General features: G+C 53.6%; 5 protein-coding genes across 5 annotated transcripts; all 5 read left to right on the top strand.

The window, feature by feature from the left end:
* Positions 1-740: 740 nt before the first annotated feature.
* AYL99_02173 (hypothetical protein) lies at positions 741-2,798 on the top strand (the record flags this gene model as incomplete). The annotated part of the gene is made up of 1 exon (XM_018833689.1): positions 741-2,798. One exon carries the CDS (start codon positions 741-743, stop codon positions 2,796-2,798), a length of 2,058 nt encoding a protein of 685 aa, XP_018696313.1.
* Positions 2,799-3,565: 767 nt separating this feature from the next.
* On the top strand, positions 3,566-4,648 carry AYL99_02172 (hypothetical protein; the record flags this gene model as incomplete). The annotated part of the gene is made up of 1 exon (XM_018833688.1): positions 3,566-4,648. One exon carries the CDS (start codon positions 3,566-3,568, stop codon positions 4,646-4,648), a length of 1,083 nt encoding a protein of 360 aa, XP_018696312.1.
* Positions 4,649-5,274: 626 nt separating this feature from the next.
* On the top strand, positions 5,275-6,191 carry AYL99_02171 (hypothetical protein; the record flags this gene model as incomplete). The annotated part of the gene is made up of 2 exons (XM_018833687.1): positions 5,275-5,944; positions 6,019-6,191. The coding sequence occupies 2 exons, from the start codon at positions 5,275-5,277 to the stop codon at positions 6,189-6,191; spliced, it is 843 nt and encodes a 280-aa protein (XP_018696311.1).
* A 2,385-nt stretch (positions 6,192-8,576) lies between these two features.
* On the top strand, positions 8,577-9,446 carry AYL99_02170 (hypothetical protein; the record flags this gene model as incomplete). The annotated part of the gene is made up of 2 exons (XM_018833686.1): positions 8,577-8,731; positions 8,795-9,446. The coding sequence occupies 2 exons, from the start codon at positions 8,577-8,579 to the stop codon at positions 9,444-9,446; spliced, it is 807 nt and encodes a 268-aa protein (XP_018696310.1).
* A 1,291-nt stretch (positions 9,447-10,737) lies between these two features.
* On the top strand, positions 10,738-12,767 carry AYL99_02169 (hypothetical protein; the record flags this gene model as incomplete). Its single annotated transcript, XM_018833685.1, has 9 exons — positions 10,738-10,787; positions 10,846-11,047; positions 11,115-11,207; positions 11,291-11,296; positions 11,358-11,513; positions 11,570-11,776; positions 11,839-11,998; positions 12,082-12,344; positions 12,444-12,767. The coding sequence occupies 9 exons, from the start codon at positions 10,738-10,740 to the stop codon at positions 12,765-12,767; spliced, it is 1,461 nt and encodes a 486-aa protein (XP_018696309.1).
* Positions 12,768-16,215: the final 3,448 nt, after the last annotated feature.

The raw sequence follows: 16,215 nt of genomic DNA, 5'->3' as shown, positions 1-16,215 counted from the left end.
TCACGTTTCACTCCACACAAGCTGCTGGCCTCTCAAGGTATGTCCCATCTCATTTATCAAGAGTGACGAGGAAGTGAGAGAGAGATGCGCAACTCGCACTGGCTGGTCTTGCATGGCGTCATTGGTCGCAAAAGAGCACGGACAAGAAGCGTGCTGCTGGGGGAAGAAAGGGTGTTGGTATACAGCCTGCGCCTCTACCAGAAAGCGGTACAGTGGCAGGTGATAACCATCGTCCTCAACATCTCATTCTCGGCGTTTTTCAGTTGCCCTTGTTGTGGATGTTTCACATACTGACACTGCCGACCATACAGACTCCTCAACGTCCCAATCCACAGACCATCTCCAACAACCAAGACACAAAACAAATCACCGCAATACAACTCAACGCCGTGCAGGAGAGCAAGCGCCCAGAATCTTGATACCAGTTGTTTTCAACAGGCACATCTCTTCCCGCTATCGCCATCGACATCCCCACTTGATGACCGCCCTGAAAGCTGTTCAAGCTGGCGATTAACTACCGTTCCTCCCATCTGCCCTCTGCGGCTTCCGGCGTCTTGGAACCTGCAAATATCAGCTGTTTCACCGGCATCTCCTATCCCAGGGTGAACCACAGTGCCCTGTCATTGCAGACAACGCAACTGTCTCCAGGGCAGGTCCCCGGAAAAACCTTTTCCTCCGCTTACACGCTACTGACTCCGCCTTACGCGACCACAGATGTTACGGTTCATCACCAGTATTCCATGACCCCTGACTCGTCGACCAAATCGACGCCCTCCTCCCAGACCCTCCAGAACAGTCCCCGCTCCATGACGGAGCCCGAGGCTCCTCCACAACCCAAGTCGGACAACGTCCCCTCGGCGAAACAGAAGCGCGTGAGGACCGGATGCTTGACCTGTCGCGAACGACACCTCAAGTGCGATGAAGCCTTACCCAACTGTCAGAATTGCCTCAAATCCAACCGCAAATGCAAGCGCGGCGTGCGTCTCAACTTCATCGACGTCCAGTGCCAGAACCCCCCGCACTTGGTCCCGCGCACGCGCGACTGGAAGATCTCCTTCCATGATGACTCGCGTGACATCGCCTCTGAGTATGAAGGCGGCCGGGAGAGGTATCAACCCCCAGAACCAGAGCCCAAACGGCGGAAACTGGACGTGACGGGGATGACCTACGACTATAGTCAGATAGCCGCTCCTGCCATGTCTCACCAGCAGCTCCCAGCTCACCAGTCCTACCCTCACTCTTATGCCGAGTCGGCCCAAGCCATGTATTCCAACCCTACCACGCAAGCCTATGACGATGGTTCCAACGCCCTCGGGGCTTACTCAGACGCAGCTCGAGCGATGAGACAATCATATCACCAACAGACGATGCTTACCCCTATTGATCAAGAACAAGGTTCTTCTCGCCTAGAGGATCGGAACGAGGTTCTGTACATGCAGGTATATGTGGAAGAGGTGGGTTTGTGGATGGACTCGATGGATGCGGAGAAGCACTTCTCTCGGCTGATACCCTTCCAAGCACTCAAAGAACCTATGTTGAAATATGCCTTGCTGGCTTGCGGGGTCCGACACCTCACCTTGGTTAACTCGGCCTACCCAGAAGAGCATGCATTGAATTACTACAACAACGCGACGCAGTTACTCCTGAAAGCGCTACAGAATCCCGATCGAGACAGCGTGCTGTGCGCCACTACAGCCACCATCCTCAATGTCTACGAAGTCATGTCTGAGAAAGCTTTGCAGCGGATGAACCATATCGCCGGTGCCCGTGCCCTCATCAAGGAGTGTCGATGGGATGCCACCTCAACGGGCATCGGGGCAGCCTGCTTCTGGTTGAATGTCGGACTAGAACTGTTTAGCTGCTTGCATTTTAATTGGGCCGTGGCTTGGGACCCGGACACTTGGGGGATCGACATTGCCATGACCCCTCAGCTTGTTCCCGGACATGAGGAAGACTGGGCACACAGGATGCTGTGGATTCTATCGAAGATCACCAATTTCCGGTCCGAGACCCAGCGCCGATACCACGACAGCAATGTCCACACAGAACAGATGCGCTTGCACCAGCGAAACAAGCAGTGGCTGGGTTTGAAGTTCTTCTGTGACCGGTGGCATGAGTGTGTGCCGCCCACAATGCATGCTCTCGCATACGTTCCGCCTCAGATGACGTCCTCTAAAAGTGCATTTCCTGAGATCTGGTTCATCAAGAGGACTACCATCGTCGCGAGACTCTTCTATCATACGGCCATGGCGCTGCTTGGTTCAGTCCACCCGTTGGCCAGCATGCACCCTCAGAAAGCAGAGGAGATGCAGGAAATGAGGCTCCATCACTCGAGGCTGATCTGCGGCATTGTCGCCCACGTCAAGGACCGGGGAGTAGCTTCAGCCTCGATCCGCTGTCTGGCGGTGGCTGGCGAGAACCTGACCACCAGACGGGAACAGGAAGAAGTGCTGCAGATTTTTGACCGCATCAAAAAGGAAACGGGCTGGCGCGTCGACTCGATTCACGATGAGCTTCGGGAGAAATGGGGTTGGACCAGCGTTGGTCAAGACTACGACACCATGAGCTCAGCGTCAACGTACTATGCTCCCTCGAGACCTTCCGCGGCTTCGAACACCCCGAATGCAACGCCGCCTCGTCCCAAATACCCCAGCGGTATCGTGAACCCGCTGTACCAAAATGCCGATTTCTCAGCTCAGAACCCGCCGTATCAAGGGAACTACGTGCCTCCCGCACCTGGACATGTTATGCATAACAACACACAGATGTATGGGTTCTCCGGTATTACAGCCATTTGATCTTCTTGGGATTGCATCTGCAGGGCGTTGTGGCGCTACAGAACCTTGCATCAAATGCTCTCATTCGTTTACATGACAACATAAATCGTGGGCGTTAGGCAGGTTTGATTTCATCTCATCCATTCCGAGCACAGAGACAGAGTTGGCGGAGTTACTCGATCCTTGCGACTGTGCATCAAAGACTTGAATTCGGGGGTTGGGAATTTGATGGCCACACGACATAGATACGATCGGGAACGGGCCATGCCATGGGACTTGAACAGAACCCACTGGTCCGTTAGGGGGGAGCAAAAGTGGGATTCGATGGGCGTTTGTTTCCCTGGGGGAAGTACAAGGCGCGGTGCTCTGCAAGACCAGACGACACGGGCAAGCTTAGTTAATAATGATTGTTGTATAGGGTTTCGGTGAATTTGTATATAGGTATCCGAGTGTGAGTCCTCGGCTTGAGTGATTTCCACACCCAGCTAGCCAATGCGCAGAGTAATATCCATGTCACCAAATATCAAACGCGATTTCTACCATTGGGACATTCGTGAGGTTGCTGAGGCTCGTATTGCCTAAGACCTCCTTCGCTTGCGCTCGTAACCTTATTCGACGTCGGCTATGCTGATTTGCCAACAAGAGCTCAGCGATTCAGCCGCACGTGTCCCCCTCGGATGGCAGGCTTTCAGAACACGAGCCCCCCTCGGCAGCTTAAAGCATGTGGCATGTGGCATGCGAGCCTCGACCGGCCGTCGTGGAGCTGCTCAGCTCGCGACGACATCGACATGGCAGTCCTCCCTGGCACGTTTCTGCCGTGCCTGGTGACGACGCTCTTGGTCCTCGCCACCCAGTCGCTCGGAGTCAGCATCCAGTCCGATATCATTTCCAAGTGCAACAACGCGACTGGCCCCGACGACCACTGCAGCATTGCGGGTGAACGGCGACTTCTATGGACTGGGGTCCGAATCGGCATCTATTCGTCGTGGTTCGCGTCGTGGGTCAGCAACAGCTCCCTGCTCGACGCCCGAGAGATCTGCCGGTCCCTCGACAGCAACGCCAGTTTCCTGTTCGCCATCGCCGTCGTTGTCGCCACGTACTCCACCTTGGGCAATATTCGCATCATCGACGCCCTGATCCTGCTGCTGCTGTCATTCGGGTATCTGCTCAGCGTGATGACCCTATGGGGTAACCGGACGGTGCCCACGAAACGCAACCACTTTGGCGGCTGGGGCACGCATTTCCGCCTCGTCCTTGTCAACGCCATCTGCGCCTATGGCATCTGGTTCTGGAGCGTCGGCATGACCGACAAGCTCCCCCAGTGCAACACCCGAGAACAATGCGCCGGGCTGAAGCTGTGGATCCTCGTCGAGGTGCCCATCGCGAACGCCGGCATCCGGAATTTGGTCTTGGCTTTTTGGTGCATCTTGTATTCCACCATGTTTCTCACGGCCGTGGTCGCCTGCATGGAGCTCGTGGGCGAAGTGAGCGATGACGCCAACTGGAAGGATTACCGGGAGCGGTTCAGTTGGAGATTGCGAGAGAAGATCGCCAGGGTAGAACCGTGGCCTTTGAGTCTGGGTTTTGCCATGTTTCTCTGCATTGTCGTTTCCGTAGTATCTCTCGTTGCCATAACCATCAAAAGGCCAAAGGGAACTCGGGTTTCAATCGGAGTTTTGACGTTCGTCTGGCTCGTCTTTGCCATCGCATCGATAGAGATGACTCTCCAGGCCAATCATGTAAGGAGGGACCGCGTCCAGACGTACATCGCCACTGCCGGTCAGTTCATCCCGCTTGTCATCGGCGGCTGTACCCTGCTTAGGGCTTTGTGGAAAGCTGGCCTGCTGGGGTTGTGTCCAACTTGCTCTTGATATTTCTGTTCCCGGACGTCAAGCCAGAGCGTCCTAACACAGGCCCACGTAATGGGACGATGTATTCGGCGCCGAATGAGTGGACTTGGTGGTGGCTCTCCACCACCACGTTTTTACCCTGGCTGTGTGTGTTCAAGTGTTGGAGACATGCCGGCCGATGGGGTCCAATGTCGCAAAAAACGCGACGAGTCGACATCGGGAACTGAGAGCTTTTCGAGCTACACCTCGGAGTCCTATGGTTCCGGTTCGTAGCCGCGATCGGATCGAAGTAGATACTGAGCCACGGTCGTGGACTGGAGATGATCAGTGGAGATATATCAAGTACCTCGCATAGGCACTGGTGGCAACTAATAATCTACGGGCTCCTTTTAACTAGACGACTCACTAAGTTGTCAATCCCTTGGACAGGAAACTATACCGAAGCTTTAATTGAGTCAGGTATGCCGACAAATGCCAAGGGAAAAATAGTTGTTCGTCAGACGGAAAGGCAGACAAGACATACTCACGCATGCTCTGGAGTTGCAGGCTCCCAACACGCACTCCCTACTATTGGGGCTCTGAGACTCGATATGCTTGCAGGGCACAACTTGACGCTTCCCTGACTGCCCAAGCCAGCAGTAATAGTAATGGAGCAGCAGCAAGACCAGACTCAGGATGAGAAGCCCAACCCGCCGCCCGCCCAGGCAACCCTCCATGAGGTGCGGACTGCCGAAAACAGTGCTGCCTACCTGCTGCCCAAGCTGCAGTCTATGAAAGAGGCCAAACCGCAATTGGCGCTTTTGGATGTCGGGGCCGGCTCCGGCACCATCTCCGTGAGTTTCGCAAAGCTCATCCCCGGCGGCCACGTTACCGGCATCGACCTCAATCCTAACATCCTGCCACGGGCAAGGGCCGTCGCCGAAATGGCTGGGGTCAAGAACATCGACTTCCAGCAGGGCAGCGTCTACCAGCTCCCTTTTGCCGATGAGACATTCGACGTCACCTTCTGCCATCAGGTGCTAATTCACATTGGCAACCCGTGGGATGCGCTGCGTGAAATGCTCCGAGTCACCAAGCGAGGCGGAGTGGTCGCCGCCCGCGAAGGTGACTATGAGAGCGAGTGCGTTTGGCCCGAACTTCCCGAGCTGGCCAAGTTCCACAAGCTCATGGCGGGTCTGATGAGGTCTGGGGGTGGCACGCCCAATGCAGGCCGACAGCTGCTTTCTTGGGCCCTCAAGGCCGGTGTCGAACCAAGCCAGGTGACGCTCAGCTATAGTCCATTGTCATACGACACACCAAGCAGGAGGCAGACCTGCTGTAAGCTCCCATCCCTTCTTCTCTGCCCTCTCGTGGCTACGAAGATGACCTCTAACCACCGTGTCTCTCTCTAGCCCGGGGCTTGTGTGAACAGCTACGAGGCGGTCCTATGCGCGAGAAAGCCATCAAATTCGGTCTAGCGACCGAGGGTGATTTCGAAGGAATGACCAAAGCTTGGGAAGAGTGGGCGAAGAGAGATGATGCAAGCTTGGCCATGCTCAATGGAGAAATCCTCGTACAAAAGTAACGTTCATTGTATCGGCAATACGACTATCTCCTTCCTCGTCACCTGCACGGCCCTCCGCACGATTTTCTAGAGAAGCAGCGCATCAGTACAGTTTCATATCTTTCTGGAAGTTATGTGCCCCCTCGGGTGCTTAGCAGCCTTGCTCAGCCTTGCGCATGAGGCTGTCGTTAGCCGGGCTTTCCGAACGTGTTCACCGCCTAGCGGTTGCAGGAAGGTCGGGTTGAAACACGTGGAGACATGAAACGACGGCGGATTTTCCTGCATTGGCTTGTCAATAAGCATTCCAACAAACGAGACTAGGGCAGCCCAGGCCAAGCGTACCCGGAGTATTTATCCTGCATAGCATTGACGTCTAGACTTGACAGGTTTCAATTGGCCTTTGGGTAGGACCTTGGTCGAGGATACAACTAAGGCCGCCTTCAAGTTGTTTAGGGGCACCGGACACTGTACGAGCGGGCAATTTACTCGATCGCGCCTTCGTCCTACATTAACGAGATCGACGCTGCTTTGTCGCCCTCTAAACTCTCCTTCGTCAACGTTTGGACGAAGACTCAAGGGCAAAGGGTGTGCGACCCGTCTAGCTCTCGGAAAACCCCCTGGGTATCACGGGGTCAGAACGACCTTTAAGTTGAGGCGGCCCCCATGTATCATGCGGGCAGCAAAGTACAAATTTCTCGCCTGCACAACAAAAAATTCCACCGGAAGTCTCGAAATGGATGTCAAACGTGTCCGACACGGATTGTAGCAAGTTCTACGCCCTGACAAACAAGGCATTCTTGGATCTCGTAGAGTGATTCACGGAATGTATCACTCCATCCGCGTGAGGCTTAGCATAGGGCGATATAAGACGACCAGCATGCTTGAATTGCCTAAGTCGGGAAATTTCTTATGCATTTCAGCAGAGCGTCACCTTTGAGCAGATCCCAAAAATCTAGTCAAAGCCGAGCCTATCAAAAGTGTCAGTTTGCGTCGATGAGGCAGAGTCAGGCGTCCAGATGAACGAAGAACCCAGCGGAACCCCGTTCAATATTATACGCTTCACAATCACTGTTCAGCAAACCTTTTGTCGCGTTGGTTACACGTGGCAGAGTCGGATGAAGTGGCCGATGATGGTGGCTGGGTCGGTGTTGTCCTGATGGGATATGGCATCCATCTGGCACTAACGCTCTGGCTCATGCTGTGGATTTGTTGCTGGTACTCTTGCAGATACACCACGCCATCCACATTTCAGGATCCAGCACATCCAACATTGCCCTTTGTCGAGTCTCGCTTCCAATACCCCTTTCCAGAACTGTTGATATGATGATGAAGCATGAGGTGTGTTCAGATCAGGTCGATTGCAGATGGCAAAGTTAGCACCCTGTTGCAACACCGCTTCCTCTTTCCCCCTTATCAGCAAAATATTCTGCGATTCGCTCGTCAGATGCAGTCATTTGTGTCTCTGCGTCTTCTGATCAGTCTGGACGCTGTATGAAGCGCAAGGACGTATCTCCGTCCGGGAATCTCGGTCCCATACAGACTAAGTTAAGTCGACGAGGACATGAGAAGGTTGAGAAAGGGTGGCAAACCCTCGCAGGGCATCCCTTAGGCGATAACGCACGCGGAGGGACTCGAATATTCTCTATCGCCATCAAGTAAAGCACAAAAAAGAGTGGTGCCTGCTCATTCTCGGATGTTCCAGCCAACGGTCGATGCATAACTATTCTGGACTCTCAAACCCCTGGACTTCTTGAGTGGTGCCGGTAGCCGGAAAACGACCGCCGTGGAAAACAAATTGGCATAGCTAGTCATTTAACTAACCATAACCGAGTCTCCTTTGGCTACTGCAGTCACTTTCCGCAAGGCTCTTGAATATTGGCCCAAAGGTTGATTGGGAAGTTCCTTCGATTACCTCCACTCTACTCCACGTGCCGTTGACACCGAATGGCTGGCATGTTAGACTGTTCATGGTCTTTGATAAGCCTGGTCGACCCAATTACCAGAGTCAGCCTATCCTGAGATTTCATCTGGTTAGAGTTTAGGCACTTTTGTCTACAAACCAAATTATCAATGGAATGGCTGTGCCTCGGGGCCTCGATAGGTGCTTCGACAATGACCGATTGGGAAGGAGAGAAATATCTTGACCTTTGCGGCTAGATACCCGACAATGTCGATATCTTTCGACACGACGAATCCCCCCGGGCGATTTAAAGGGTCTAGAGCAAATATTCTTCAGCGTCCTCGTTCACCTCGTCGTTCCGAAGGGCCTGTTCTCCAACGAAAAGCCTGCCAATACCAACACTCAACATGGGTAAGAAAGTGCTATGTGGCTACGGTCTCGACGTAGATGCCGTGAGCGCGTGGATGATGCCACGAGAGGGTGGGTGTTGCACGGACAGAACCAACATGTCTCGCGGCGTGTTTGGTGCCACGGTCGGCCTCGATCGAGTCTTGAAGCTTTTCGACAAGTACAATATCAAGGCGACTTTCTTTACTCCGTGCCACACACTGGAATCGTTTCCGACACAACTGGCGAAAGTGCGTGACGCCGGTCATGAGATGTAAGGCTACCAATACGCCTCTTTTTCACTTCTGTTCTGAAAATGACCTGACAAACTGCCAAGTGGGATGCATGGCTACACGCATGAGTTTGTCTCGGATCTCTCCGAGGAACAAGAGCGCGATATTTTGACCAAATGCATCGATGTCATTACGAAGTTTACTGGTAAGAAGCCTCGTGGCTGGACAGCTCCAGCTTGGACACCATCGGCGAAGACGGTGGAGATCCTCGAGGAGGCCGGCATCCTCTACGACCATTCCTTCATGCATCACGACTGTCAACCATATTGGCTCCCACACAAGAACAGCGTGACGGAAATCAACCTCAAGATGAAGGCCGAGCACTGGATGAAACCCATGACGGCGCTCCAGCCTTCCAAGATCGTTGAAATCCCTGCAAACTGGCACCTGGACGACTGGCCGCCTCTGAACGTGGGACAGATTGTTGGGCAGGGTTTTGTCGACCCGGATGTTGTGCTGAAGCTGTGGAAGCGGCAGTTTGACTTCTACTATCGCGAATATGACTCGTTCATCTTTCCCATCACTTGCCACCCCCAAGTGACGGGCAAAGCGCAGGTGATCCTGATGCAGGAGGAGATGATCGAGTACATCAACAGCCACGAGGGTGTGCAATGGGTGCCGCTCGAGGAAATGGCCAGGCAATTCAAGGAAGGCGAGTTGTCGGGTGCCACGGTATTTGGCGGCGTCGACCTGTGAGAACATGGGCATAGCGTCTTCAGTTCCACCACCAATGTACCTGCTCGTCACATTCTTGCTTTTCGAATAAGATCCATCAGTGACAGTCTCTCCAAGATGGTCGGATATCTGCCCCGGATACTATACCACATGCGGCTGGTCATGGAGCACCCATCTTGGCAATTTCTTACTCAAATACGAGAGTATCCATTCTTCCATGTGTTTATCCCGACTTCAACCCTCATGTATCCTACGAAACAAGCCGTAGATATGCCTTGCGAAGGTTCAAGACACTTTCCATCTATTTCCTGCGTTCTAGGGCTCTTATCATAGTGGCTTGGGACCTACTAGGCTACTGATATAGGGCCTGAGCAGACAAGCCGGCGACTCCCCGGGCGGGACAATCTCAAACAACGACCTGACGGCCGGCAATCTCAGAGCAGCAAGCGGCACTCTGTCCCAGCCGCGGTTCTCCGACTAAGTGCAACGGCTACTGATTTGGAGCCAGATAAACGCAGATATGAGGTGATGTTTGCACGTCAAATTGAACAACCAAGGTACCAACGTTTTGTCCGACTGACTCGGCCTGAGCTTCATCCCGAGGGTTGACGAACACCATTCGTCTCATAGGCTCGACCAAATTACACCGATCCAAGCCCGACTGGGCTAAATGCTTTGGACATCTCAGCAGACAGGTCTGCCTCCCCAGCGAGTGGAGCCTGGACCGGGGACGCAGCTGCGGTTGAAGATCCTTTCACTGCACGCCTGTTCATATGCAGGATCTACCATTTCCGGAAACCATGGATAACAGTACTTTCGCAGAAAACCGATCAGGAAGGAGAGATAAGCGTGGCCACCTTTCCGATTTCCCGGCCACAGGACCTTGGCGAAATGGCCGTTTGGGGCAAGAGAGGCTCCGTTCGCTGGTCGATCCGCTACAATGGGGATGCCTCAGCAAGCCACAGGCAGGGGGGAAGCCTGGGACAGAGGCCTCCCGGAGCACGGGCTCGAACGTCTATACGCCAAGCTTCACAAGACCTACCTGGTCTCGACTGCTCCCGTGCCAGGCTTCGATACTTTTCTGCTAAACCGGGTCTATGGTTCGCCTCATGCAGGGTCACTAAGATGACAGGCGCTGGACTACCGGGTTCGCCTCGGACGTGAGGTGTCCAAACTCCTGGATAAGGGATCAACGTGAATCAATTTGGGCGGGTCATATAAAAAGCAGCCTGTTCTCTGCACGATCGTCCCGTTCTGTTGGTTCTTCCTCTGCATAACTCAGGTCTTCCTTCCCAACAATCCGACAAGCACCATGGCTTACGGTCTGGGTATTCCCAAGTTCAGGCTTAACAGCCCATACTGGTGAGAAGCCTTCCCTAATATGACCACACACCGAGACATATTTCTGACGTCCGCGCAGGCAGAACTTCATTGGCGGCATCCTCATCGGCCTGACCGGAGGACTGTATGCTGCTCTCAACCTCTTGGGTGCGGGAGGTGGCAAACCGAACTCGTTCCAAGTCGTCCAGATCGCCAATGCCACTCTCTGCGCCGTCTACGCTGTCTCAGCCTGGTTTGGAGGGACTATATTGAATACCATTGGACCTGCTTTGACCGCTTTCGTACGTGGGCCATCATTTTCCAGCGGATGTCCAGGGGGGAATATACTGACCGACTCTACGTGTACAGTTTGGTGTCATCGGATACATCCTCTACGTCGGAAGCTTGTGGTACTTTGACCAGCATGGAAAAGAGACTTTCCCGATTATCGCAGCCGTCTGCGTAAGTCCCCGTCTCCTGTTTGGCACGATTTTGTCACCAGCATCGCGATGGTCGGTACAACGAAAGCTAACTAATTCTCACAGATTGGTGTAAGAAAATCGAATCATGGGTGCTTGCTCATGGCTGCGAGTTTACTAAGTGTCGCTCCAGATCTCTGCCGGTCTCATCTACGTGACCTCCGGATACCTCTCCATGTCCTACTCTGAGGAGAACGAGCGTGGAAAGTTCGTGGCAACATCTATCAACCTTCAGGCTACTGGCGCTGCCATCGGTGGACTGATTCCTCTGATCATCAATCACGACAAGGTACGTTCAGACCATGCACATTCAATCTCTTTCCGCAGATCCTGATCCAGTCACAGGCCACCAGCGCCGGCGTACCCCCAGCGGTCTACATCGTATTCATCGTGATGGATTTCGTCGGTTGTGCGTTAGCATTCCTGCTGCGACCTCCGGAGAAGGTGGTGCGGGAGGACGGCACAAACATCGCCGTAGTCAAGGCCCGTCCGTTCTGGGAAGAGTTCAAGGGTAATCTGGAAGCCTTCAAAGATTGGAGAATGCTCGTTATGGTATGTTGAACACTGAAGGGTTTGTCTTTCGGTGGTGACCTGATTGACTGACTGGGATGCAGATTCCTGCTTTTGCCGTCAGCGAATGCTTCCTCGTCTACGGCGGTAGTGCCAACGCCTTCCGCAACAGCCTTCGAGCCCGAAGTCTGCTGGGATTTTGCTCCGTGACGCTGCAAATCATCTGTGGGTGGGCTTTGACGTTGCTGCTTGATAACGAAAAACGTGAGTTGGACAGCAGTCGTTTCGCTACTCGAATCGAGTCCAGAGGAAGAGGATATTGGATGCTAATGAGTTGGAATCTTTAGTCCGTCGCCGAACCCGAGCCCAGATCGGTCTCGCCATCACTGGCATCCCGGTGATGGGGGCGTACATCTGGGAGATGGTCCGCACCCGCAATTACGACAGGCACAACCCTCCCTCGCCTCCGTTGGACTGGAACGATCCCGACTTTGGTGCCATCTTCGTGCTGTTTATGTTGAACTGGGTCTCGTGTTCGCTATTCCAATACATGATTCTGTACTTCTTGGGTTGCTTCACGAACAATCCTCGCGTGGCTGCCAACAATGCTGTGAGTTTTCTCCCTTTCTTCCTTTTTTTTTGGGCCGAGCCGGTCAGTGTTAAGAGGAAAGAAGTGGGCTAACACGGTGAAATTCTTTTTTCTCACCAGGGTGTGTTCCGAGGATTCATGGCCGCGGGTGAAGCCATCGACTTCGGCGTGGACAGCATGGGCGTGCCGTTCCTGAAAGAATCCGGGGCCCTCTTCGCCTTCTACACGGCCGGCGTCATCGCCATGGGCTACCTGGCGCTCTTCCACATCGACGAGACCAAGTACTTCACCGAGGAGGAGGTGACGATCCCCAAGCACGTGCGGGAAGAGCACGACCACACCATCGTGATCGAGGGCGTGTCCAAAGGCACGTCTGAGACGGACGAGGAGGCCGCAGCTGCCATCAAGGGACCCACCGGCGTCGCCGAGGAGATCAAGGCGTGACGAGGCCACGAGAGAAGAAGCTGTAAGCCCGCGGTGGGGCCCAGTTAGGTTAGGCCGGATTGATAGACACCACGTGGCATAGACGGACAGACTCATGGCATGAAGACGATCGGGGTACATAATCCAACTGGGGGGGAGGGGTGGATCTATGTAGTGTGGGCGCGCGCGCTCCACTTATAATAGCTAGGTCCATCAATCCCGGTAGTCTTTTTGTTATTGCCGTGGAAGAAGCCTCGTTGGGACACATGGTCGTCGGCAGATATCCCCAACCAAGGTTCAGACAGACCTGACCTGACCAATCACGACAGACACACACGCGCTAAGACGACAGCAAGAGAAGTACCTCGTGGCAGCAACGCGCCAGCGAGCCAGCCAGTACAAGCGTGGCAGAAGCAGGCGCAAACGTGACGTTTCCAGGGCGGGAAAGCAAACCCACTCACCGCACTGCACGGAACCCCCTTCCACATTATTATGTCCCTGTGTACATATGTAAATCTATATCCAATCAGCACCAGCATGCGCATGCACATAAGAAAAGTCGACAATTTGCTGTGCCCGATTGGGATCTCTGTTCCTCCTGGGGCAGTGCACGGTGGGGTTACCCACAGGCCGGTGCGCAGGACGACAGCCTACTTACTTTTACTTTACTGTACTGTACTGGACTGCACTCAGGAGCAGAGTTTACAGAACGAGGCGAGAGAGAGAGAAAAGGTAACGTGTATACACATACGCCTGGAAGCCTCCGGCCGGGTAATGCAGCCTCTGTCCCCGTATTATTGGACACACAGCTCCGAGAATACAATGTATATATATAGATGTATTGTCTCGGTGTAATTGCCTGCATACTCATCCCTCCCTCCCCTCCTTGGCCCTGCTCGCCCGGGAGGCTATCGTAATATGAACATCTACCATGCAAAACCAAGTTTTCCCATTCGGGCAACAAGATCAGTCAGTCGTTTCGTCTTACCTTGCTTCCTCACGTGCGCACCGGCACGGACCTTGATGGGTATGTATGCATGTACTTACTACAGAGTATGCATGTATTATGTGATTCTACTTTGGGGGAGAGCGGGGCTGCATCCAATCAAACGAAAAGGGAATGCACACTGTCAAATAATAGTGGGTCCATCTCTCGCTAGACATACTGTATACGTTCCACGGAGTACGGCGCTACGTAGAGACGGACTTGCACAGTACTCATGGAACCGAAAGGGTGTGCGTGGATGGGTGGCAACTGCAAGGGCTTAATCATGATGTAGGTACGTATATACATACAAACGTCCCGAGCCGAGTAATATTGATGGACATATACAAGTCGGTATAATATCAGAGGCACACCTCGAGTGTATTGAACCCCTGACGATATTCAGCCTTGTCTACATAGCACAGGAGTTGTCATTGGCGTGGCGCCGGTGGGCCAGGAATCAACGATAGGTGAATGCTCCACTCTCCCTCTCTATCTCTGTCTCTCTCACCGCTTGGAAGACCGCTCGATTAGCCACATCACATGCCAGAAAGGGGTAGTATGGTGTTCGTGCTACATCACCAAAGCTCGGCTGCAGCCAGCTAAAATCTGACATGACAAATGGGCGACCACCCATCCAGCCTTGCTATCATTCATCCATCCTCGTTGATCAGCCTCCTCACACAAACAGACAGGCTGTCAGGGCGAGCAACTCCACCAATCGGGAAGTATGTTCTCCTATTGGCGGATTCCCGCCTACACACACTAGGCCATGATCACATTTGAGTGATTTCCATACCACCCAATCAACCAGGAAAAATGATTGTATTTACAGCGAGAACACTGGTTCCAGCCAGCACCATGGCCGCCACAACCACTACCACCGGGGACAGCATCGCACTCAGTGAAATGATTTCGGAGCCTGTTTCCCGTCCTTAGAATGCCCCGCTTGTTTGTCGTTCTTGACCAGTGGAGGCCTCTCCGCGGACCCTTCACCCTCTCGCGTGTCGGGGTCACACTCTGGGTTGTTGTGCATTGACCATGTGTCTTGGGCGCTCATTGTGTGCTCTCTAGTTTTGAACTGCCAGAAAAAGGTTCCGAAATTGCCTGGATTTTAACAACCCCCCTCATTTAGTGATCGAACACGCCTGGAAGTCTTTGGAACTCACCGTTCTCGGAAATCATGGCGATGTAGCCCTCCCCGGGTCTCGAAGCACTTGCTGCCATGGCGAGGTTGTAAGCTGAGGGAATGATACGGTGTCCTGTGGTGGTGTGGCTGTTGGACGGGGATGGGAAAGGAGATTGCTTGCGAGGGCTTCAAGCCTCCTTATATAGATAGCTACAAGGTGAGCACCAAGTGCAGTCAAGGAGAAAAGTGACAAGATATGCTTCTCCCGGCACCTGGTCGCCCGACTACAGCGCACCCTGCGCCATTACCTCAACGAAGCATGGTTGCGAGGCTTTTCCCCCTATGCCGCACCATACAGGGCGCGCTGTGACCAGGCAAGCATTCGAGAGTGCGATGCGTTCAACCAACCCCCATCTAGAGCTGCGTAGCACGAGGGTATCGCCCCCTGAGGGATCAAAAACATGAAATCAACGTTGGGCCATGGGAACCTTCGTATCGAAATGACCGCTTGCAGACCATGCGAGGCAGCAGTGGATGTTCTGTTAACCAACAACTGTAAGGTAAAGTGACGGGTGAGTGGCAGAGATATCAAAGGGGACCAGGGTATGACGAGGGTGGGCTACTGAGTGGCGGCAGCAGCAGCGGTCAAATCAAAGAGAGGGCGAGATCAAACGAGGGACGTACCGGTATCGGTGCGAACTTGAAATGACATGAGGCAGTAATATACAATACTTCTATGGGGCCCCCTTCCACATCTGCAATCATCCCTACCCTGGCAAGCCTGGGTTAACCTCTAACCAGACAGTGCCGTTATAAACGTCAGACGCTGCTTCGGTAGTTCCGGTAAATACATGTTCATGTATCATCTGAACGTACTGGAAATAAATTCCGCTATCTTTAAATCCGGATACTCACGGTGTTTCGTCCAGTAGCAATGTTACACAGACGGGCCTTCCAGGTTTCCAATCCCATCTTCGAGAGGCCCCCGCCCATCCACCCACCAGGTTACCGCGGGTGTTTCTTGAGGATATACGTGGCTTGCTGGATTTGCAGAGTCAGATCCAGGATGGAGCAGCGGCGAGGCAGACTACTCGATGCCTTCGCGTGTTGTTTGTTGTTTGTTCTTTGTTTAATAGTCTGCCATCATTGCTTCTGATACGGAGGGTTGGTGAAATGATCCCGGCGACGGCAGAGGAGCAAGACCTGGCTTCGACCCGGGATCCTCGTTGGCTTCCGAAGTATTCGGGCTGCTCAGTTCCTGCTGCGGTGGCACTTGGTGAACTACGTGTCCACAGTCTGTACACTCGCCTCTCTGACCCTTAGGAACGGGTGGAGTTCTGCGTCTCGTCATTCTC

The sequence above is a fragment of the Fonsecaea erecta genome, assembly GCF_001651985.1.
Source record: "Fonsecaea erecta strain CBS 125763 chromosome Unknown Scaff2, whole genome shotgun sequence".
NCBI classification, from domain to species: Eukaryota; Fungi; Ascomycota; class Eurotiomycetes; order Chaetothyriales; family Herpotrichiellaceae; genus Fonsecaea; species Fonsecaea erecta.
The sequence above is the reverse complement of the archived record's forward strand: the minus strand, read 5'-3'. Positions and strand labels throughout refer to the sequence as shown.